At 39.8% G+C, this 22,823-nt stretch overlaps 1 protein-coding gene and 2 non-coding genes across 7 annotated transcripts; all 3 read right to left on the bottom strand.

The window, feature by feature from the left end:
- Positions 1 to 190: 190 nt before the first annotated feature.
- Positions 191 to 22,185, bottom strand: eif4g1a (eukaryotic translation initiation factor 4 gamma, 1a). Of its 5 annotated transcripts, none has more exons than XM_055033824.1 (32): positions 21,763 to 22,185; positions 19,944 to 20,066; positions 19,758 to 19,844; positions 19,556 to 19,588; positions 17,058 to 17,078; positions 16,563 to 16,742; positions 15,393 to 15,489; positions 13,647 to 13,789; positions 13,344 to 13,436; positions 12,705 to 12,780; positions 11,750 to 12,607; positions 10,984 to 11,060; positions 10,692 to 10,878; positions 9,461 to 9,594; positions 8,732 to 8,845; positions 8,246 to 8,629; positions 7,901 to 8,047; positions 7,568 to 7,804; positions 6,195 to 6,299; positions 5,859 to 6,107; positions 5,620 to 5,737; positions 4,888 to 4,990; positions 4,323 to 4,714; positions 4,106 to 4,218; positions 3,857 to 4,029; positions 3,624 to 3,749; positions 3,107 to 3,188; positions 2,897 to 2,995; positions 2,493 to 2,636; positions 2,225 to 2,306; positions 1,900 to 2,040; positions 191 to 1,616 (listed from the first exon to the last, which is right to left on the bottom strand). In XM_055033824.1, exons 2-32 carry the CDS (start codon positions 20,016 to 20,018, stop codon positions 1,435 to 1,437), a joined length of 5,052 nt encoding a protein of 1,683 aa, XP_054889799.1. In that variant the 5' UTR covers positions 20,019 to 20,066; positions 21,763 to 22,185; the 3' UTR covers positions 191 to 1,434. The 5 variants fall into 5 exon arrangements, with proteins under 5 accessions (XP_054889799.1, XP_054889800.1, XP_054889801.1 ...); XM_055033825.1 differs by having other exon boundaries at positions 10,692 to 10,875; XM_055033826.1 differs by lacking the exon at positions 17,058 to 17,078.
- On the bottom strand, positions 7,443 to 7,517 carry LOC129362377 (small nucleolar RNA SNORD66). The gene has a single exon (XR_008606218.1). It is a non-coding gene; the product is annotated as a small nucleolar RNA SNORD66 (small nucleolar RNA).
- On the bottom strand, positions 8,139 to 8,215 carry LOC129362375 (small nucleolar RNA SNORD66). Its single transcript, XR_008606216.1, has one exon. It is a non-coding gene; the product is annotated as a small nucleolar RNA SNORD66 (small nucleolar RNA).
- Positions 22,186 to 22,823: the final 638 nt, after the last annotated feature.

The raw sequence follows: 22,823 nt of genomic DNA, 5'->3' as shown, positions 1-22,823 counted from the left end.
AAAGAAGCTGTTAACCAGACCCAGGAGAAGTGGTCAAGATTTCACAGCCACATCAGATTTAGGAAGCAGACCTGGTGACCGCTTCCTGCTGTAGAGTTTAATGTCGCCTGGTAAAGAAAAAATGAAAATAAAACAATCCTCTCAGTCAGTTGATAAACATTCAGACACATTTCAAGACAAACTCTGCACAGCAACTTAATAAGTCTTTTATTGTAATGTTTCTGTCACCTCATCTTTCCAGTTTCCGATGCAAAAAGAAGCAATCATTTCTTAAATAAAGAAAGCAAAACAAAAATATTTACAAAATTCAAATAAAACTAATAATCATTGAATTATCTAAAGCACCTCTCTGCATCTGGACAACTGTGGTTTCTGCTGGAAAAGGAGACACTGCAATTACATCAGAAATTCATAGGTTCTGAAAAATAAAACAGGAAAAAAAAAAAGTTCATCATCATTATATATTTACAGAAAGGTCCTGAAATGAGTTTCCACTTAAAGTAGAAAAGGCTTTCGGATCACTTCTGTGTTTTTTTGTTTTATTTTTTTATTTTCATTTTTTCCCCTCCCCCTTTGTATACATTTAATTTCATCAAGTCGTTTTTTTTTTTTTGTTTTTTTTTTTTTTTTTCCTTTTTTTTTCTGCAGATTTCAAGTTTCTAACGGTGATTGGGTCGATAGGTGTCAGGTTAAAGTACAGAAGAGGTAAAGATGAAGAGTCAGTCAGTGTGGTTCACTACCGGGGATGGGAAAGGATGGCTTAGAGGAAGCATTAAGACCAAACCCCCTGTAGTCAAAGTCGACATCGGTTCTCTGAAAGCTCATGATAGGAAACAGGAAGAGAGAAAATAGACAACCTTTGCATTAAAAACTCCCCATCTGTCAAATTCAGTTTCAAGTCCTCAATGTCAAACATTTTGTCCACTGAATTCTTAATTGAAGCACACTTCAGTCATGCTGCACACTCCAGCAAAGGACAGAGAGAGGACCTGTGAGTTAGATCCGTCCATGAGTCAGGGAACCCACCGCACCACACCCCCTGCGGTTGCTTTAGGCATAATCGTCTAGGAGAATGAAAAAGCAGCCAGTTGGTTTGTGTTACTGTGACAAAAAAAGAGAGGAAAAAAAAAAAACAGTTTTGTAGTGATGTGTGGATTCTCACACGTCATTAACAAGCAGTCCTGCTGAGTGTGTTTTCAAGTTTATTTCATGAGGACACTTGCTGTGTAAAGCAGGAGAGGAGGGAAGGGAGAAATGATTGTTTTCTGAGTTCATCTCTCAAACAAAACAAAAAGAAAAATAAAGATTTATCCTCACTGAGGATTGATTCGAGTCTGCCACTCTGGGCTAAATATATTGTCTACTACTCGTCGCAGTTTCCTGCTGAACCCTCCCCGCCGCCCCACGTCTTGATGAAAGCAGGATTACGATTCCTCAGTCCTTGTCGGACTCCTCTTCGGCGTTGCGGAGGAAGGTGAAGAAGCCGGTGACGGATTTCAAGGCTACGCCTTTGCCCGTTTGCTCTGCTGGATCTTTGCAGGACTCCCACTTGTAGAAGACCTCCTCGTCGATCACATCCTCGTCGTAAAGATTGTTGAAGAACATCAGCAGGAGGCCTGAAGAAACAGAGTGCAAAGGTCAGCGTCAACACTCGCACGGCAAAACAGTTAGCGCTTTCTCACCAGACTGCTGCAGGTGGATTGGAAAGCAAACGTTACGAGTAACGGCCACTTACTTTTTTCACTTTCATTGTTAGACACAAAAATGGAGAAAATATGCTCGTCTTTCTGCAGAATGTCGACTTAAAACGGTCAAAATAATCTAAATGACCATATTTATCGTCTGTATTCTTAAAGACGTTTCCCTGCAAATAAAAAAAAAAATGAAATAAAATCGTACTTGCAGGCTGCTCCATGTGCACCATGAGAGCCTGGAGGGCATAAAGGGCCTGAAGGGCTTTCTCCTCGTCACAGAGGTAACTCTGCAGCAGACTGGCTCTCTCTTTGATCTGCACCTCATCCACCTTGTACGGGTTTTCACCTAAATTGACAAAAAAAAACACAATCATGCATCTACTCACAACTGCTGCCATTCTAGAGTGTCTTCACTAAGAAGGCCAATATTGGACTGACAGAAATGTGCTCAAACGGCACCTTTGCACAGCGACTCGGTGCATTTAGACATCTAGATGTGATGGAAACTATTTTACATAAGATCCACTTACATATGATGGCAGACTGGCACACCGATGTCATCAATGCTCGGAGAAACTGGCTGGAGGCACACTGCTGCTCTTCGAGGTTGGCCTAAAGAAGAATCAAAATATATTATTGAAAAAATAATCACAGCTACTACAGAGCCAAAGCAGTGACCGTGATTTTTACATGATGGACAACACTGTTTGCCTTTATCTTCCTTTAGTATTATAGTAACACCTATTAATGAAAAATTTAAAAAGATATAGTTCCTGAACTATATTCTAAACCACACACCTCAATCCAGTCTCTGATTCGCTGGTTGTCGGCTTTCTCTTGAAGGAGTCGGTCCAGCTCTTTGCTGATTTCATCTCCACTGAGGATCTGCTTCCTTCCAGCTTCCTTTGACTCCGTCTCTTCTCCTGTGGTAAACTCCACTTTCTGAAATACACAACATGTGTAAACAAGCCTGAAAAAATGACGTTCTGCAACTTGGTGCTGGTTGTTTTCATCTTAGTTTGTTTACATTTTCTCCAAATGCAAATAGACCAACAGCTAAGCTGGCAATTCAACAAACAGAAGACATTAGCACTATTGAAGACGTAGCAGACATTTGGCTACACAGAAACTACACATATTGGACAATCAGACAAGAAGTGGCTTGTCATATCATAATAAGACATCTAAAATTTCATGCATACCTGATCTGTGACAAACTTGTTGACATCTTCATCCTTGGACAAGAACTCATTCCAATTTAGTCCAGCTTCTCTCCACAAAGACCCAACCTTCTCATGAGTCTAACAAGAGAACCAAATTGAAAACGGTTTCAGTCGAGTTCGGAAATATTTCAAAACACAAAGCCAGACTGTTTAACTGCAGGTCTCTGCTTTTAAGACTTGTGTATGTACCATTCCTTTGCAGAGCAACTTGATAATCTGTGCCAGCAGCAAGCCAGCCTTCCCCAGAGGCACAAGAGGCTTCGAGATCTCCCTGTAGACAGTGGCAATGTATCAGTATTTCAGCTTCCATAAGCTTGTAAACTGCAACAATATTTAATTATTCTGTGGGTTTGATAATAATACAGCATAAGGAAACTCAAGCAGGGAAAAAAAACCCTAAAGTTTAGTATGTTATGTTTTGATTTAAGATGTGTGATGAGGCCTCGGGCTGGAAAGATGTGACCTAGATTTCCATCTGATTAATCCTCTTTTATTCCAGGTGGAAAATTATTCTTAAAATCTAATTGTCTTTCGGTTATAATTAGAAATCTATAATTTATGTTAAAATAAAGTCTTTGAAAAGAAAGACTTCAATACATTCTGTATTGGATGTTTAAGATTTTATTTTTGATTAATTACTGAAAAATGTAGGTGCATATGATACATATGACATCCCATGGCAAGCGAATGCCACCATTATTTGTACCTAAAGAGCTGTCCCATAGGGATGCCCCGGTCATGGAGCATGGGAGTAATGAGTTCTGCCAGGTAGAGCCAGATGTGAGGTATATCTATGGCCATGTCCTCTGCCACTTCCAGGATCTCCAGTAGCCTAAAAGAGAAGAGAAACTCTTTACTTTCAAATCTGTAATTCGACTTCAACTCTAAAAGTTCCTGTTGAGACACAGGACCTCAGTGACCTCAATGACCTCTTCTTACCCTTGATAGTACTGCTGTACGGGCAACATTTCTGCCTCTACTAGTCGGTGTAACAACAAACCCATGCGCTCCCTAGCAAGGGTGCTGCGTTCAAGTGTCGACTCGAGGCCACAGCTCACAAACACATAGAGCAGAGAGGCACTATTTAACTCTGCAACACACTGCAGCGCCTCCTACAGGGCAAGAAGATGAAAATCAGAGATGGAAGTACCACCAACAAGAGGTGCGCCTGACGGAATATTTTAGTACCTTTATGTCGTTGATGTGGAGGTATTCTTCAATAATGGCATTGGTCTTTTTCCTCACCTCCTCTTCTGTCATGGCAGGTTTGGGAAGAGAAGCAGGAACATTTTCCCGCTTAACTAGACAAAAAACAAGAGGTGAGAATAAGGTGACGCTCACTTTGTTTGGTCAAACGACTACCAATGTTCATTTTAAATCTGGTTTAGTTCCTTAACCCGGATACCTGGAGGGTCTTTGCTCGGAGCAGTGTCCCGACCACCTTGGCTCCTGCTTCCTCTGTCATGGCTTCCCCTGTCCCGGCTGCCTTGGTCCCTGCTTCCTCGGTCCCGACCACCATGATCTCGGCTTCCTCTGTCCCTGCTTCCTCTGTCCCGACTGCCACGGTCTCTGCTTCCTCTGTCCCGATTGTCGGTCATACTGGCAACGCGGCGCACAGATTCTGCTGCGGCCCGGCTGTCTCCGCCCCTTCCACCACGCTCCTGTGATTCCCTGCTGAAGCTTCTCTTGGAGAACTGGTTCCCGTCCTGTCTCTCGCTGCGAGCAAATCTGTCGTAGCGATCCCTGTCATGGTCATTCCGGTCTCTGTCACCACCACGTTCCCGGCTGCCGCTCGACCTAGAAGAATGGATTAATATACTTCAGACATTTCCAACATGTTAAAAGTTTTAAATAATACTACTGTACATTTATTCTGAGGGCCAATTGCTTGAAGAAGAAAACTAGCCGAGAAGAAAACCGCAGCGAGGCAATGAGGGAAATTTACGGAGGAATGTGCTGCTTCTATTTACCTCTGAGGAACTCTGCGATCAGTGTCTGTTGATGAGGACATCGCCCCAGATTGCTGCAATGCTGAGAATCGGTTAAGAGTACTGGTGGCTGGACGTCCAGAGTCTATAAGAAAAGGAAGAACGTACATCAAAAGGCCAAAATCTGAAGAAAAAAAAATAATGACCTCAAATTCCAAAGTCCTGAAAGCATGATTCATATATTTTTCCCCACGGTAAGACTTAATCTCTTTTTAAGCATTTTCAAAGTTAGTTTTTCAACTTTTCCAGCACAACCATTGGACATAAAAACAATACAAATGAACTAAAGACCATTTCAATGTATTACCAATTTTAATAATGTCTTGTGTTAGCACTTCACATTGCAGGGATAAAGTAAAATGAACAAACATTTTATTTTTTGAATTTTCTCTCACACCCTTTGGACTTTATCCAAATGTGTATTTTTGTCAAATACACATTTGACAAAAATCCCCCAATTTCAATAACATAATAGAAGACCACCCTTATTTCAATCACATAAATTAAAAGTAAATTAATGCTTGACTTTCTGTACCGAGTCTATTCACCTAAATGATTATTACAACTTTATAAGAAACTATGGAGATAGAACATCACAGGCTTTATACAGGTAGCAAGCACTTTCCGAACCTTGAAACACCTTCTTGAAATTCAACCTTTCTCCAGGATTTCAAGGCCCCGTATCAAACCCTGTTACAGAGACGAGTGGCTTACCTTGATCTCCACTTGCTGGTTTAGCTCCACTTCCTCCGCTGCTGCCTTTTCCCCAGCTTCCCCACATGCCTTTCCCATCTGGAGCCAGCCGCTGATTGTTGAAGTCCAGGGCCCCAGGCTGCAGGAACACAACCGAGCCGCAGTCATGAAAAGAAGCTTCTCAACATTCATCTATACAAAATTGCAGCATTCCAATGTATAACGCATCAGAGTAACGCTTGGGACTTTAGAGGTTTTACCTTTGTGATCTTGCTAAGGCGGGTGATGTCGATGGGTCGGTTCTTGGAGATGGGCACTGTGTTCCAGCCCTCGTCTTGAGGCTGAGCCGCCCGGCCCCTCGCTGGCGTGTGCGGACCCCGGCTGTCCTTCTTTGACAGCAGCTGCTGCTGGACTTTGATCTGTTCCTGGTACTTCTCAATCTCTGCCTCTTTGTGGATTTGGTCAATTGTTTTGGGACCCTGGTCTCCTCTACGAGGAACCCAGTTATTCTAAGAATCACAAAAGGAAAATAAATAAATAATCAGCACCAACATTTATTTATGAGCCGCTTTACTGCAGCTTCAATTAGAATTTACCTTTCTTAGGTCCAAAACATCCTGGAGCATGAAGCGAATTCTGGACGAGGTTTTCCTCTCTTTGATGATCTTGTCCATCTGGTTGAAATACTGATCCATCCGAGGCTGAGAAAGACAACATTTATGGCTTATATGTGCCTTTGTTATGATTCAGGAAGTAAAATAACATTTTCATGTACAGTGCTTCAAATTATTCATACCCCTTGAGCTTTTTCACATTTGTCATCACAATCATGTCTTTCATCGTAATTATAGAAATATTATTAACAAATTTAGTAATCAATTTATCCTTACCTAGAGCACACAGACTCAAAAAATGCCATTTGCTTGAAGTACAAAATGTGTGCTCTGAGGGGTTGAAAAAATAAATAAAAATGCTCTCTCTGAAAGTCCTCAAATGGTATGGTTTTGTTCTTCACCTGGTTCAAATGTTGTAAAAAAATAAATAAATCTCCTTTTAGCTAGAAAAACTCAGAGCATTATTAATATTAATTATTAATAATTGGATAGCTGTTAGGAATGATCATGTTTGTTATCATTCTTACATTGGTAGTTTTATTAGTTTGTTTTTCATTTAAAGGGTTAGTGTTCTAATTTGCTGAACCGTGTGAAAGATAAACTTGCTATTTCTCTTAACATTGAACATGTTTTCTGCAGCTGTTTTCCCATCTACTCCTTACTTGTGAAACTACCTGTGTGTAGGATGTTAGTTTCTGTGTTCCTTCTTCCTTGTTATCAGAATGGCCCCCTTCTTTGATTTATTACTCTCCTACATTCCACTCGCTGGTTTAATAAAAAAGACAAGTGCTGAAGAGAGTCAGAACATGCAGAGAGCTGCCGAAAGAGGCAGTTTCCTGTGTCTTCTCACTTTTGCAAAAGACTTGATTGAAAACTAATAAAAGTTGTCTGTTGTAAGTGATGGAATAATCGGTAAATAAAATTGTTGTCCTCTTATAACCACAAACTTCAATGTACTTTATCAGGCTTTTATGTGATGGAACAACTAAGTAGCGCACTCTAACTCAGACTTCTGTTCAACAATTACTTCCTTACCACTTTTCCATAAAAGGCCAAATCTGGTAAGGGAACAGCTTGTAGTTTTTTCTGCTGATAGATTCACAGCAAGTTGCAGACTAATGGCTTTCTAGGTATTCTGAAGGCCAATAGTTTGTATTTCGTGGTCTGAGGGTAAAGGGAAGTGACTACAAATGCACATCAATATCAAGGGGTAAAGATACTTTTGAAAGTCTTCTCAGTTCCTCAACCCATCATAAATAATCAGTGGCCCAGACACGTGGCACAAAAAAACAGTCATCACAGAAGACTATTTGGCATTACCCACTTCCTTCTGCACATGTTGATAACCAACTAACCTTGGCCTTCTCAAAGTCCAGGTCTTTGCCAATAGTGGACAGCAGTCTGCAGAGACACTCCAGAGATTCTTCATCGTGGTTCTTCAGTAGTTTGACCACACAGTCGTGCATGATGGCCTCCGTCAGCATTTTCAGCTTGAAGAGTTCGCCGATGAATTTTATGTTACCCAGCGAGCGCCTTCGAGCTTTGTCTCGGGCCTCCTCCAATTCCACCCTTAAACGCTCACGCTCCTCGTCCTGCAGAGAAGTAAGCAGGAGGCTTGTTTGTGCTTTCATAGCCACAAGATCAATTTTGTGCAAACAAATTAAGAAAGAAAAATTAAAAAAACATACATTCTTGGAGGCTTCCATCTCTTTCTGCTTTTTCTCAAAAATCTCATCATCATCCTGGTCCTTTTCAAACTCTTTCTGGCAGCGGTTGAGTAGAAGTTTGCGGAAGTTCACAAAATTTCCAGGTTTATCCGGGATGGGCACTTTCAGCTGGGGAGGGGCAATAACAAACCAGAGGTTAGCTCAATTTTAAATCAGCAGTAATTTGGGGATAAATGCAGACAAAAAATATTAATTTCTGCTCTTTCAGTTCCTCAATACCATCATAAGCATTCAGTGGCCCAGACACGTGGCACAAAACTCGAGTCATCATTAGAGCAGTGACAATGTGTACAGCACATGACTCACCCCTATAAGGCAGCGGCACATGTTGGCGTAGGCTACGGAGAAGTTGGGCTCTGAGATGGCCTTCTCGAAGACGAGGTCGATGGTTCCCTTCAGCCTTTCTTCTGTGTCTATTTTCAGTTCCATCACCTGCTTCATCAGTTCCTGGAACTTCTGCGGGGTGAGCTTGTTCAGGATGCTGCGTAGACGCTTGAACACCTCCTGAGTCTTTGCCTGCTCAGTGTCGGCCTCTTTGGAGTTGCTCTCTTCGGGTTTTATGGTAGAGGGCTTCCAGGCGTTCGCAGCTTTGTTGAGCTGCACGCTGTCCGTAAGAGACCTGCTGTTAAAGATGATGATCTTCTTGGGCTCTTTTCGCAAGCTCTGCTGGGACCGATGTGACCCAGATGGCTGAAAGTACAAAACAGATATTTATGAAGTAAAGTTTGTTTTTTGAAATACAACGCAAAGTTGTAATAATTCTGAACAGAGGAAGCTGTGATTTAAAATAACCTGGGGTCGTCCTGCAGATTTGCCTCCAAGACCCCCCAAAAATGTAGGAGTGAAATCCGAACCCGCACTCATCAGTCGACTTGGATCAATAGGCCGCAGCGGAGTCTTGTTTACCTGGCAAAGTAAAGATACATACTGGTCTTTAACCTGCAAAGATAAGTCACCTCTCACTATTTTGAAATGAAAAGAGGAGAAGATAAACTCCGTAAGCAGAGGGATCAATACATTCTGTGCAATGTAATTCTAGGCTCACAGGATTTAATAATTACCATGATTCAAAATAAGATTACACTTGCTAAAATTTCTTATGACTTTATTGTCCACCAATTAGGGTCGAAGGAATAATCAAATTAATTGTGATTACTACAAGAATGCTGTGATTGCATTTTTGGCAATAAAAAATTATTTTCTTATTTAAAAAGGAATAAATTATTCATATTTTGTATTTATTTCTAACATTGCATTAACAAAAGGCTTAAATGAAAAATCTACAAAATGTCTACAAAATTTTTTTATCTGATTAATGATCAGGAAAATTGACAGACGAATTGATGACTAAAATAATTCCTACTTGCAGCCCTATAACTGATTGTTAATTAAACAGAGCAGTCAAAACAACAACACAATGATCAAGGCCTCTATTTATAGAGGACTTATGGAAAACCTTTGCAATAAAAGCCTTTTCCTGGTATAAAGCCATGACACGACTCCAGAGAAGCGGCAACATACCTCATCTAGGACCACATCACTGATGACAGGCAGACCCTCTGGTTTGTGCATACTGGCGCTGCTAAACTGGAAGCCCAGAAGAAACTCTCTGTCATACCGCTTCTTTGCTTCTGGGTTTATTGGCTCCCCCAAGTCTGAGTAGCACATATTCGAGATGTGTCAGTAAATTTGACTCACATGCATGCTTAAAGTTTTAAACTGGATACAATGGTAAGTAACACGAGTAAGAAAAGTGCTGCTTGGAAAAAGGGAAAGAAAATCACTACAAAATTTCATTTCTTTTAGACTTGAGTGGTTTACGTTATATCGCAACTAAAAATGACTGAACTTGTGAAAATACATGTCTATTTTGAACTATATTCATAACGTCTGTTGGAAATGACAAAAAAATAAATAAAATTGATATTTTTGAAACACTCTGAATGTGCTGTTAGACTCCTGTCAGATTTGTAAATTTAGCTCGTAACAGAGTTTTTAATATTTTACAGTTTAATAACTTGTTTCTGACAAATTTTTTGTCAAAAGGCTTTTGTACAGTCTGCAGTAGTTATGCACTTTTCTGTAAACATTAAGAGTGACTCTTGTAGGTTGCTAAAATTAAAATGTTCACACTGTACTACAATAAATCCGAGAGACAGAGCACAAAAAAATGCTGCAAACAGAAAATTTAAGCAAAAACCTACAAAACAAATGCAAATAAAAATTCTGCAACCACAGGAAGTCGAAATAGAAGCCACGTGGTCCAATATGATTTGCTTGTCAGCTCCCTCTAGTGGTCTGGAGCACTTTTGTTTTGTAGAGTGTGTTTGTAATATTTCATACTTGCAATTGGTTTTGCTTTTTGAAGCATTTTCCCTTTGAAAATGCTAAATACCTCCATAAATAGCCATAAATACCCTTTCCCTTTATGGCTAAGTGCGACTTTCTCTTGATTTAGTTGTTTTTGTGTGTGTGTGTGTGTGTGTGGGTGTGTGTGTGTGTGTTTTGGATTTTGCATCATTCATGTATTTGGAGCTTGCTTCACTGTTTGCTGTGTTTGTACAACAGTGAGCAACTGTAGTTTTACCCATTTAAAAACTATTTTACCATAGATCTTTTAACAATTTCTTTTTATAAAACTTTTGCATTTTTTCGGAAACATAATCCACGTCTCCATAATTATTTTAACATTACACAAATTACTGTAACAAATAACTTTGACAAAATGTTTCCTTTAGTGATCACAACTAACCTTCTTTGTACTGGTATTTCTGCTCAGTTGGCTCAAGTGTGGATTTGAGTTTGTCCGGCTCAGCATCCTGCTTGTCCTCTTTTTCCTTCCAGGTCTCATCTACTGTTTCAGCAGGAGGCTTAGCTGGCGCTGGAGGGCTGACCTGGACTTCTGAGGGTTCAGGAACAGGCTTGGCATCTGGCTCCTGCTAAAACGATGTTTAAATTAGCTTACAATAGTGATTGCCATAAACACTGACCTGTTCTTAAAGTTGTGTTACTGTCAGTAACATAGCAGCTGAAGAGCGTCTCACCTCTTTGAAGGCATCCAGAATGGCTTTTTTGTTGAGCTCGTTCATGCTCTTCCTCTTCTTTGGCACAGATGTAGCAGCTACAGACAGAGGAAAGGTTATTGAACAAAACAAAAGAAAACACAGAATAACCTGTTTGATTTATTCTGTATGTAATAAACATTTTTCTCTCAATTTCCTCCACATTTATTGGACATCAGCATGTATAATGGGGAGCAGTAAAAATTTGTATTCTATTATAACTCATGTCTTCACTGCCAAAAGCTTCCCCTTACAGCAAAGCAGCCTGAGCAGGTGACTCAAAGATGCCACACGGTTGTCTATAGTTTCTGTTTAAAACTGTATTTACAGTAATAAAAACACATGGTGATAGTAAAGGAAGAGAATCGTGATGATTTAAAAATCAAATTATCCAATCATCTACCTGGAAGATCGCCAAACAATAAAGCTGATGGGTCTGCCTCAAGCTTAAAGAGTAAGACACATTGTAGTAAAAACCATCACCTATTAAATCAATAATTAGGTCCATGTAGTGGTTTGTTGCACATAACAATGGATCCACTTGTCTGCTTTTGTTGTTGCATTCTAGAGATGATTTTATGTTTAAGACACATTGCTTAGAACTAGGGCATCTCATAATAAGGGTGAAAACAACAGTGTGGTGTTCATGAGTAGTAGTAAAAATAAGTTATTTTAATACTATCAAGATTCTTAGGGAAGAGTTAGACTTATTTTATCAGGTGAACATGTTTAATCAAGTCAATCTCACCTTGCATAGTAGTTTCCTCTGGGCAGGTGGCAGAGGCAAGAGAAGCATCTTCAGTTTTCTTCTGTGGCCGCTCTTCCTCCCTCGACTCCTCCTCTTCATCTTGCTCTTTTTCTTCTTCTTCTTCGTCTTTCTGTGCTGGTGTCGCTGATTCCTGAGATTGAGAAGGGTCGGGTTTGTCCTGGGGCGTAGTGTCAGACACCTGGACATCTTCAGAGAGTTCTTCAGTCTCCTGAGGAAGGCCGTTGTAAAGAGGAGAATCTGCTGGACGAACCGCTACCTGTTCTGGTTCTGAGCTCTGGTCTGCATCCTCGGCCTGTGAAACAGCAGGTTCTGGTACAGTGAGGGGCTGAGAGACATTGCTTGATGGTTTCGCAGCAGCATCCTCTTTCACAATCTCCACAGGGATAACTGCAACTTCAACAGGGGGTTCTGACTTGGCGCTAGCTGTCAGTTCCTCTTTTTCCAGTTGAACTCCTTCTGGCTTCACTTCTTCCTCCGCAGACGGAGCAGCCTGTGGCTCCTCTGTTTTCACCGGCGTCTCTTGTGCTCCCGGTGATGCAGAAGGTCTGACTGGAGAATCCACGGTGTCACTGGCTTTCAAGCTGACCAGAGTTACTGCTTCAGCAACACTACTGATACCTTCTGCTGCTGATGGGAGGGAAGTCGGAGACTGCCGCTCCTTTAGCGACGGGGAAAGTCTCTCAGAAGTGGCTGTAGTGGCCACAGATTGAGTTGCTAATTCAACAGGTGGGGTAAATTGTCTGTTTACTTCCTGTTTGGCCTCCACCACAGGATCCGTGCTTGCCGGAGCAGCAGGTGGAGGACTTTCAGGGGAGGCAGAAGGCTCCACAGGCTCATCTGTCGAGTGTGAATATAGAAAATGTTAAAAATAAAGCGTGCCGACAGGCTGACAGATTAGCATTTGTTTGCGAATCAAACTCAAATATTTTCTCACCTCTTCTTGTCACTACAGCAACAGTCTGTACGACTTCACCATTGGTCTGGGCAACACTTACTTCTGCTACAGATGCCTACGATCAGAGACAAACAGTTTTTTAAAGCAATGTGTAAAATAATTTACAGTGACAATTTTTATTCTTTTTTAAATATATGAATAAAGAACATTTTTCAACTTGTGTGAAAGACACACTTATCTTTAAAGCTGTAGTTTTACAAACCAATTAGAGTAAATAAGACTCAAGTCTACTGTGCTGGAAACGGAAAAAATTTGAAAACATGACAATTTAAAACATGAGCTAAGCTCATATTTTATGTATTTTACAAACATCCTTCATTCTTTTAATTAGGGTGCAGGTCCCAGGTAAACACTAGCAGAGATTAAACATGGTGCACCAAAATAAATCTGGAAATTATTATGAAAGTGAATATGAAATGTAAAAATAACTTAATATGTCTGTGGTAAAACAGACAGCACATGTGACCAAGATCTGTTGCTCTCTTATGAAGGAGATATGTTATAATTGATTTAGGCGAGTTATTAGTTATTTGCCTAATAACCAAATTCTCTGTGGGGTTTTAAGAGCTTTAGAATGCACCTGTAATGCAGAGCTGACTTTCTAAATGAATAACTGACCTGTGGGGGGGTTGCTGCTGTGGTAGATCTTCCACCTGACATGATCTCCTTTGTAATGTCACGCCCACCTTGGTTGGGGTCTCGTATTGTTATCTGGCAGGGAGAAAATCAGAAATGTAACTTTCGAATATACGCTGGCAGTATGCAATGATCCAGTCTGTTTTGCACAATTGTTGCCACACAACACAACACCACTGTCATTTTCAGGTAAAGAGAGAAAGTTCCACACAGACAGAACAATACAATTTCTCTCCATTCACTTTTTTTCACAGAATGTGTATGGCTTTTGTTGGGAGACGCTACCTGTTTGCGTTCCCTCTTTGGCGGGGCTTGCGGCTGTGTGGGTGCTTGCTGGGGAGGCGGAGCTTGTTGTTGTGGGTTAATCATCACCGGCGCTGGCTGGACTGATGGAGAGTACTGCGGCTGAGCAGGATAGTACGCTCCTGCTGCTCGGAGAAACAGATACACAGTTGGTTGGCAAGGAGATTTCAAAGTGGAGCTTCCCAGTAGCTTTGCGCAGAGAACTCATTCAATAAATTTTGCACTACTAAGAAATAATACACATGCATTACACCTCAATGGCCCTTTTTAAAACCTGGTATTTTTAAAACAGTATCGAGTCTAAAAGAAAACATGTAGGACGTAATTAGAGACAGGAAGTGCCACAGATTATTGCCACTGAAGCTCGCTGACCACAAGCGCGCGCACACTACTCACCGGGGTAACGCTGGGAGGTGAGAGGAGCACCGTGGAGAGAGAGACGGCCGTTCTCTCGCCCACCCCCTCTCCCCCCACCACCCCGCCTCTCTCTCGCAGCAAGAGAGGGCTCTGAACCAACGCAGCAAGGAAAAGGGAAAGGGGAGTGAGGGGGGGGCGGGAGGAGGAGAGGAGAAGAGAGGGCAGGAAGAGACAGATGCAGTATGAGTTAATGAGAGGATCCAGAGGAAGCAGGGTGTTAAGAAGGTCCCAGGAAATGACCAACAGTTTGATCCTTCCCACTCATAGGAAACTTTCTACTTACTTTTGGAAATGATTGACAACGTGGCTGTAAAATTTTGACACAGTGGGAAATAAAAGCTATTATTTGAATAAGAAGAAATAATACTCTAAGAACTGTTTCAATGTTTTGCTGTAACCTGCCCAGACAATTTTCTGGTTGCATGCCCTTCATGTATAATGATGAGGCAGAAACAGCAGAACAAAGATATTATTGACTGATCTGCAACATATTAGTTGAGTGAACCTAGTCAGACTGATGGCACATATTTTTTTTATTTTGGATGATATTTTTATTTTTCAGGCTGGCCTTTACTGAATGGTGAATAGCCACAAAATAGGGAGGGAGGAGAGAGAATACATGCCGCAAACATCCCGAGACTGGGCCGTTTGCATGTTAAACATTTTAGTTTCAAATATTTGTGTTAAAACCAAAATATAGTTAAAGTACAATCTAAATTTAATACTACCCCAAGCATACTTATGCCATTATGTATAATGTAAAATATTTACATAAAATATTTTTGAAAAAACCTGCTCCACAATTACTTAAAGGTCTGATATATTTGGATGATGGTTTGAACATTTTGCACCAAAAAAAAGTTTAGTTATTTGTCCAACCAAATCTGAGTATTCTTCATATTTGGTCCCTTACAACATCAGATGCCAATTAACCATCTGAGGATATGCAGACTCATCTGAAATATGAAGTTTAAAGTCATTTCATGGGACCTACAAGGAAGTGTCAGATGACTGCAGATAGAGAAAACGGACCAAAGCAGAATCAAGCTAGACCACATGCAACTGGCACTATAACACTTACAGCAGTATTGTAACATAGAGAAATATGTAAAAAAAAAAAAAAAAAAACAACCAAGCAAAACCATAATAAAAGCAGTGACAATTTCCAGACAAAGGGTAGAGATTATAATCTATATATTGCAGATCATTTGGGGGTGGGGGGTGTTTAGTGACTGTGTTTACATTTCCTTCAATGGTAAACCTGAAGGCTGTGCTTGGTTGTTGTTGTTGGTGTCGGGGTAAAATCCTTACCATAAGCAGAGTATTCTGCAGGACTAGTCCCAGGATAGAAGCCTGTGCCACTGGTCACAGGATACTGTTGGGTAGGAGGCATGTATGAAGTTCGGTACTGCAGAGACAACATTAAGAACTGGTAAAAAGCCGTATCCTCGGAAACAAACTGAACACTGTATAATAACAACAACTGAAATGTTATCAATCTTTTTCAGACACTCAAAAACACTTTGTGTGTTAATAAATGACAATGTTCTCTTTTAAGAGTTTGTTATTTTATTAAACAGTTATATAATCAAAATGTTAAATCTCATGTGAAAAATAAGTGATTTGACACAGTTACTGAATGTAAAAAAAATAAAAAACAACATGCACTAAAAGCTTGATGTTATTAAATTTGACATGCTAGGGGCTGAGTTATTGACACCATGCAACTCATCCAAATGACACCACCAACTAATTCATGGATTTTGCTTTAAGGGTTCACTCTTCATTCAAAAACTTAAGAGCCTGATATGTTGAATTTAAATTAAAAAATAAGAGGAAAGAAAATAGGAAAAGTAGGAAATTATCGATTTGAGTCTTTGGTCACTATTTTATAGAGCTCATGTCTGTGGTTTTGTGGTTGTTTTGAATAAAAACAAAACAAACAAAAAAAAACTGGCTTAAGAGCCTCTACAGTCTTTGATAACAGCGCACATGTGTGTTTTAATGGAACATTAGAACGGGTAGCAGCCAAACCAAAGAGAACCCACCATAAGGTCCCATGGTGGAAATTATACGCAAATATGATTCTCATAAAGATTTCACAATCAAAACCATGTTTGTAAAACTTTAATTGAACAAAATCATGTTCAAAATTGAGATACCCCATTAAAATCTTTACTCTTTTGATCTTGTCACATATTGATTCGCTATTCAAATCTATATTACTAGTTTTTTTCACAGCATGTTTAATGGTTTTCTTTAGTTTTTGATGCTAGATTATAAATTTCTTAAATTTTCAGCATTGTTAAAATTTGTTTTAATATTAATTAAAGGGTGTTTTTTTTTTATCTGTAGATAGAATATCTAATTTTTATGCAGCAGAGTGGGAGTATGTGATTAAAGATGACTTTAAAAAGACAGTCAGAGCCGGTCCCAAAACAAAACCCAGCTGATGGCTGATAATTAACTCGATTAACCAACCTGTCCAGGTGGGATAAAATAGCCCTGAGGAGAGCCACCGAAAGGAATCTGCTGCTGGGGGATCATCATCATCTGGGAGCCAGTAGGGTACACATGCGTAGGTGCAACAGGTCGAGGGCCGCTGCTTGCCTGCACCCGAGGAGCGCTGGCGGCCAAAGTGGCTCGACTCTGATAGTAACTCTGGAAGAAAGATGGAATTTAGAAAACATTAAAAACACAACAAAAGAATTGAGAAAAATGACAAAAATCTGCATAGTGTGCATTTAATTTCCCAAACTATGCTATGCCTAGCCCATTTATGTGTCACATATGGTGAGAATGTTTTGGTTGGTCATTAGTCCTATTGCATATATAGGGAAGCAATGCACTCACAGCATCTGCTAATTTCTGCATTAAGCTGAGAGTTTCAATATGGAATCTACACTGCTTATTCAGACTTGTTCCCTGTCAGGTTATCGAAGTTAGAAGAGGAGGGGGGAAGGGAAAAGCAGTTACCTGCAGTGCTCTGTATCCACCCTTCAGCCGCACAACACACGAGCAGAGAGCAAGAAAGGGAGTGAGATTAAGGAGAAAATGAAGACTAGAGACAATGAGGAAGGTTGATATTGCAAAAACATTTAAAAAAGCGAAGGCTGTGACAGGAAACAGTGTGTCCCAAAACCATGGCGACAGATGAACGTGCAACTCAGTGGAAAGGTCCAAAATCAAAGTGGATAAATAATTTTTAGTGTTTGCAGAAACTGGTGTGAAATTACAGCAGGTAATGTTTCAAAATGTGTTTTTTTTTTGTTGTTGTTGTTGTTTTTTACCCACAGTTGTTTTTATCTTTTGGTTTTATTTGCAACAGTGTTCTCAATGTCAATTCCAAACTTTTCTATGTTTTTGTTAAATACTTTCTTGACATTAAAACAGCTACACTCGAGCTACCAGTAGGTATTCTACATTGTAAATGTAGAACTGAATTTTTTTTTAAACATATCTCAGCATGACTACAATGTAACATATTTACCTTTCTTAAGGTTGTTAAAAATCTTTACAGATCTGGTTTATGATTGTGAGTGATCCATCTGCCTGCGACTCCAATTTCAGATTAATCATGCGAGGCAAGCCGTTTAGGGGCTTCTGAGCCGACTGAGTCACCAGCTCCATTGCACCCTAAAACCTATTTGTTTGTTCTGCGTTTCTCACGCAGAGCAAACCACAGGCAGTTTGCAGCACCACATTTACCTCTGAATCATGGAGTCTCATCATTTTCTTTAAATGTTTGTTCCACCTCCTGCAGTCTATCTGCACCCACGACATATTCCCTTTTGGACAATAAAGTTGATCTTATCCTTATTGCAGTTGATATTGCGCAGTTATGCCAAGTTAACTTTTAAAATGGACCAAAGTTCCTAACAGTCTGGGTCTTTTTTTCTAGTTTTCTGCTCATCATCTCCCGACTTTCTCGATCACACTTAAAAACTACACAGAAGCATGTTGTGCAAAAACAAAAACCCATCACCTGTGACACAGCCTGTGTGCAGAGAAGTATGTTGAACATTGTGAAGCTATGTAAAATAAACAAAGAATCCGAGGTCAAAGATTTTTCCTCAGGCATTCCCACCCCCCCATTCTAATCATTCCAGTTATATTTTCAGCTCTAATTCTAACAAATAGAGCTGAAATTTGTTAGAATTAAACCAACAAGTATTAAACTTGGCTACCAGAGCTGCTTTAATATGTTAGAAAGACAAGCACAGAGGAGTCATGATAGAGAGAGCATGAACTGGGATAGCAAAGCTGTAATTTCACTTAATAAAAGACAAATCTTTCATATTACCAGACAGTCAGCCAATGCAGCTGGATAAAACTTCCTGGATCAAAAGCTTATGTCACAGTGGAGAGAATAACCAAAAACCTGACATTGTTTAATTGTATGCCCTGAAAGTAAGTTACTATATACATATCAAAATGTTCACAGTATGACCCCTAAGTTACTTTTATTTTAAGTGATTTGTACACATTTCTCTGTAAAAATAAACAAAGTTAATCAAATCCTCCTGCAGAGCTGTTTTTTCCTATTATGAATGGATGATAAATATTACAAAATAAAGAAAAGTCTAAAATCCACTCAAATCATGCATAAGCTACAGAAACGCCAGCAGTCAGTTTGAATGATGATCTATGCTCTGTGAGCCGTGAATCTGGCTCGTTTTACTATTCCTGGCAGATACTTTAAATATTAAACGCTCACAGTGAGATGACATTATGACTAATCATCCAGGCAAAGATGCACTGATCTTGTGGTTTGCGTGCAGCATTTTAGAGTGAGATATACTAACTCCCCTTGAGAAGACACCAGGATGACAAGTCAATAAATGAAACTGCAAGGTAAAGAAGGAAATCACAATTACTAAGATTAGGTGAAGTGGATTTGAGATAATGGTCAAAAATATAAGCCATTATACCATAAGGGTTTTTTTCCCCTCAATCTATAAGATGTTAAAATGGAATCTAAAACAATTTTTACCTTCCATATTTTGGTAACGTAACAAAAACTCACATAAATATCAAACTGATAAAGACGATACAAAATTTTATTTTATTCTTTGTTAATTCTAGCAAAGAAAACGTCATAAAAACTTAATAAAAACTGTCTTTAAAAAATATAATTAATTTAGCAAATTGGAAAAAAAAAATTATCTAATTGACCTAAAAGTTAAGCTAGTTTAGGAGAATTTAATGTACAGAGGAAGTTGACAAAAATAAGTTTTATGAATGGTGAATAAAATAACTGATGGGTCTGCTTTTTAAACATTGTGTTACTCTACTGAAAAACTCTCAACTGTGGTGTGAAGAAATGGATCTCAAGAACGAAATATCAGCCTACGAAAAAAAAAAAAAAAAACTAAAGAAGTTTTTGGTGTAGTTTCTGAAAATATGGTCATGAGAACATGCATTACACTAAAGGCAAAGAAGGGATATAAGGACAAAGTGAGGAGAGTTAGTACCTGTTGGTGTAAAGTACGAGGCCCTGTAGCAAACTGGGAGGACAGCAGAAAAGAGTAAAGAGGTCACAACCCACATTGAAGGCTTTTACACAAACACTAAGTCAAAGCAATGCAGCAAAAGAAGCCATTTCAGAAGTCCAGGGGAAAGAACGGGAAGGCGCAGCACATCAAATCCAAAAACCTAAACAACATGAAGAAATACCTGTCTCGGCTGCTGTGCAGAGTTCATTTGTGGAGGTGGAGGGGTGGCAAAAACAAGAGAAGGTGGTTGTCCGGGGCCGAATGCAGCCTGGAGAGAAAAAAACAAAAACAAAAAAAAACAGAATAACTTTATTACAGAACTCCAATTTACTCAATCAATACATTCTACCTAGAAGGTAGGCCTCACCTGGGTTAATCCAGGGGATGGGGAGGGATTTGGGACAGAAGTGGGTCCCGTTATAGGTTGTGGTGGTTTGTTCATTTCACGTTCTTTTATTCGTCTGCATCAGGGTGGCTGTGTGTTGCCAGCCTGAGAGAAAAAAAAAACAGACAAGTATTTCAACATCTAAATAATGTGTTTAAAAAGGTTCAAATTAAATCACAGTTATTACAAAAATAGACTGTCTATAACTGAATAATTCAAGGCGTGGACGCAGCATGTTGCCCAATTATATTTGCAGCAATGATGGGTAAGAACACCACTGCATGGACACATCTCTAGTGTGGCACCACCACTAAGCAAAGAGGGTGTGGTCTGTGGGTTTTGCCCAAGATAAAATCACCACCACCACCTCCCACACTGGCATATTGCGTATCCAAAGCACTAAGCATAAACACCGGTTAAAGTCAAAGAAATAGTACAATTTAGGTTTTGTCCACTAAATCTTTACAAAAGACAAAAAGGCATACAATGGCAAACGGGGCAAGATACTTATAGCTGGTGCTACTGGTTTAAAGACATGTTTGGCTGACAGAGTAGCTGTCAGCCAAATGTGTCTTTAACTGACAGGTAAAGACATGTTCTAATATCCAGTAAGTTTAAGAAAATGGATACCTCAGGTCAAAGGGCATTTACTGTGTTAACAGTGTTGTGCTAGGTCCATGTGGGCAAACAAGCTGTACAAGTACCATAAGTTTAAGGTCAATGAATTTTCAATTAAACACAAAAGAAAAGCGTATTAACATTTTAAAGATTGTACATAACAACAACATGGAGGAACTGCAGCGGAAAAAACTGATGTTTCGAACAGACATGACATTCTCACACAGGAACCATCGTTAGCTGCTAGCTAGTGCCATGCTTTAAGGCTTTAAGCCACAACGCTACCATATGGTTGTGAAGCGTGCAGTGATGGATACCGGCGTGCGAACCCTCATTAAAGACGACACGTGTTCAACGAAAAGACTATCATATCTTAGCAAAGATGTGGGTTAACATGAATTTTATCGACCCGCTAGCGTGGCAGGCGCTCGTAAATCGGAGCTACCAGCCTGCGTGCTAACGTTACGTGTCCCGCTACCACAGACATTTTCTGTAGTTACGCTACGTGGCTCAGTCCGCGTTTAACCCCGGAGTACATGGTGTTCAATTTGGTACGTACTAATAATGGGTGGCACGTTTTGTCGGAAAACGCTAGAACGAGGAAACAAAGTGTTCCCGAGTAAAGGGGCTGACACGTTCTGGTTACTGTGGAGCTATTGTTGGTGAACGTCAGCTAGCCGTTTAGCGCTGCCAGTGATATGAGCAAATTAAACAGGCCCAAAAGGCTCCACGATCAAATGAACCCGTCCAATCTGTCATTCAATCATGTCCTTAGCAGGTAACAATTTCACTGGTAACTTCATATAAAGCAAAGCTTTGCAACAAAGGCGCTGTCTGCACACATTATATAACATGGTCAACACCAAAACGAGGTAAGAAGTAACTGATGAAAATAACCGGTGAAGATTAGCCACCAACTGTCATTTCAGCGAACCTCAGGATAACTTCAGTCAAACACCGCAAACAGCAGCTCAAAGTACAAGCACTCAATTAATAAATGTTAAACTGAACTGATGGCGAAAGTTTTTCTCTGAAATAAAGCAGCATTCATCTGCTTGCTACCCAAGCGTGTGGACTGACAGCCGGCAGGGCCTGTTCAACCTGCATGCCTTTGACAAAACTAATACCTAGCTCGAGTGAACGTAAAGCTAGCATCAACAAGGCTAACCGGCCTAATTCTTACCAGGTACCAACAGTGTCAGGGTTGTAAATTGGGAACTTGGGGTATCAGCCTCTGGTCAGTCTTCTGTTGGTGAAAGTTTGTTTGCTTGTCCTTGCTGCAAACAGACGAGTGAAGCCTTTCTTGGCTATTGACTTTAGCGAACTAGTTGGCTAACCGGCAGATGGGGTGAGTGCTACTGATGTCACTTCGGTTTAAATCCCAGGATGTTCAAAAGTGACAGTGGTTTAAAAAATATGTAATAATATCGCTCTTCGGGAGTGCTATTGATAATTGCGATAACTCCCAAATAAGCCTCTGGACTGGAGGTCCATGATCAAGGCGTCGATGGTGACGGATTGCCGGTTAGATTTGTACTCTCTCGTACGCAAGGCTTAGAGAGAGGCCATAGTGCGATGTTTCTGCTGTGCGGAGCCGGTGCGCCTCCAAGTCGCATGGGTAAGTTCCGGGGAAATTACAATTTGATGCCGGTTCCTTGGTCATGTGACACTGGAGAGTAAATCATTTGAGGAAGCGTACGAGACATATTTTCACTGAATAAAATGCAATAGAAGAGATACTGGATGTCTGAAAAATAAATAAATAATAGCATACAGTAAAAATGTTTTGCTCTCAGTAATGGAGGGTCCAAAGAATATTGCGTTTGGTTCTCTTTTCTGCTGTTATTTATTTTTTCCCTCTTCCCTTTGTAAACCTAACTTGTTTTTAAGCACCAAATAATCACTGGTATATACAAAATGTTGCACCATTGTAGATGCTACATTATATTCAAAAACTGAATCTAAACAAAATTTACATGAGACAAAAAAAGTCCACAAAATATTACAAATATAATAATAATAGTAATAATAATAATAAATGTTATGAATAACTACCATTAAAAATGTTGATAGTGAGTAAACTTGAAATTATGCTAAAAAAGTAATCAAAGCAAAATTTATTCAGTTATCATCCTAAAAGTTAGATTAACAATAATCATTTTATTACATGGTACACATAGAGAAAAAAAAATCCCAAAAGGAGTTATTGAATTACTTTTTTCACAACCAATTAACTGAACTGCA

Source organism: Poeciliopsis prolifica, unplaced genomic scaffold (assembly GCF_027474105.1).
Source record: "Poeciliopsis prolifica strain line A6 unplaced genomic scaffold, Auburn_PproV2 SCAFFOLD008, whole genome shotgun sequence".
NCBI lineage: Eukaryota > Metazoa > Chordata > Actinopteri > Cyprinodontiformes > Poeciliidae > Poeciliopsis > Poeciliopsis prolifica.
The sequence above is the reverse complement of the archived record's forward strand: the minus strand, read 5'-3'. Positions and strand labels throughout refer to the sequence as shown.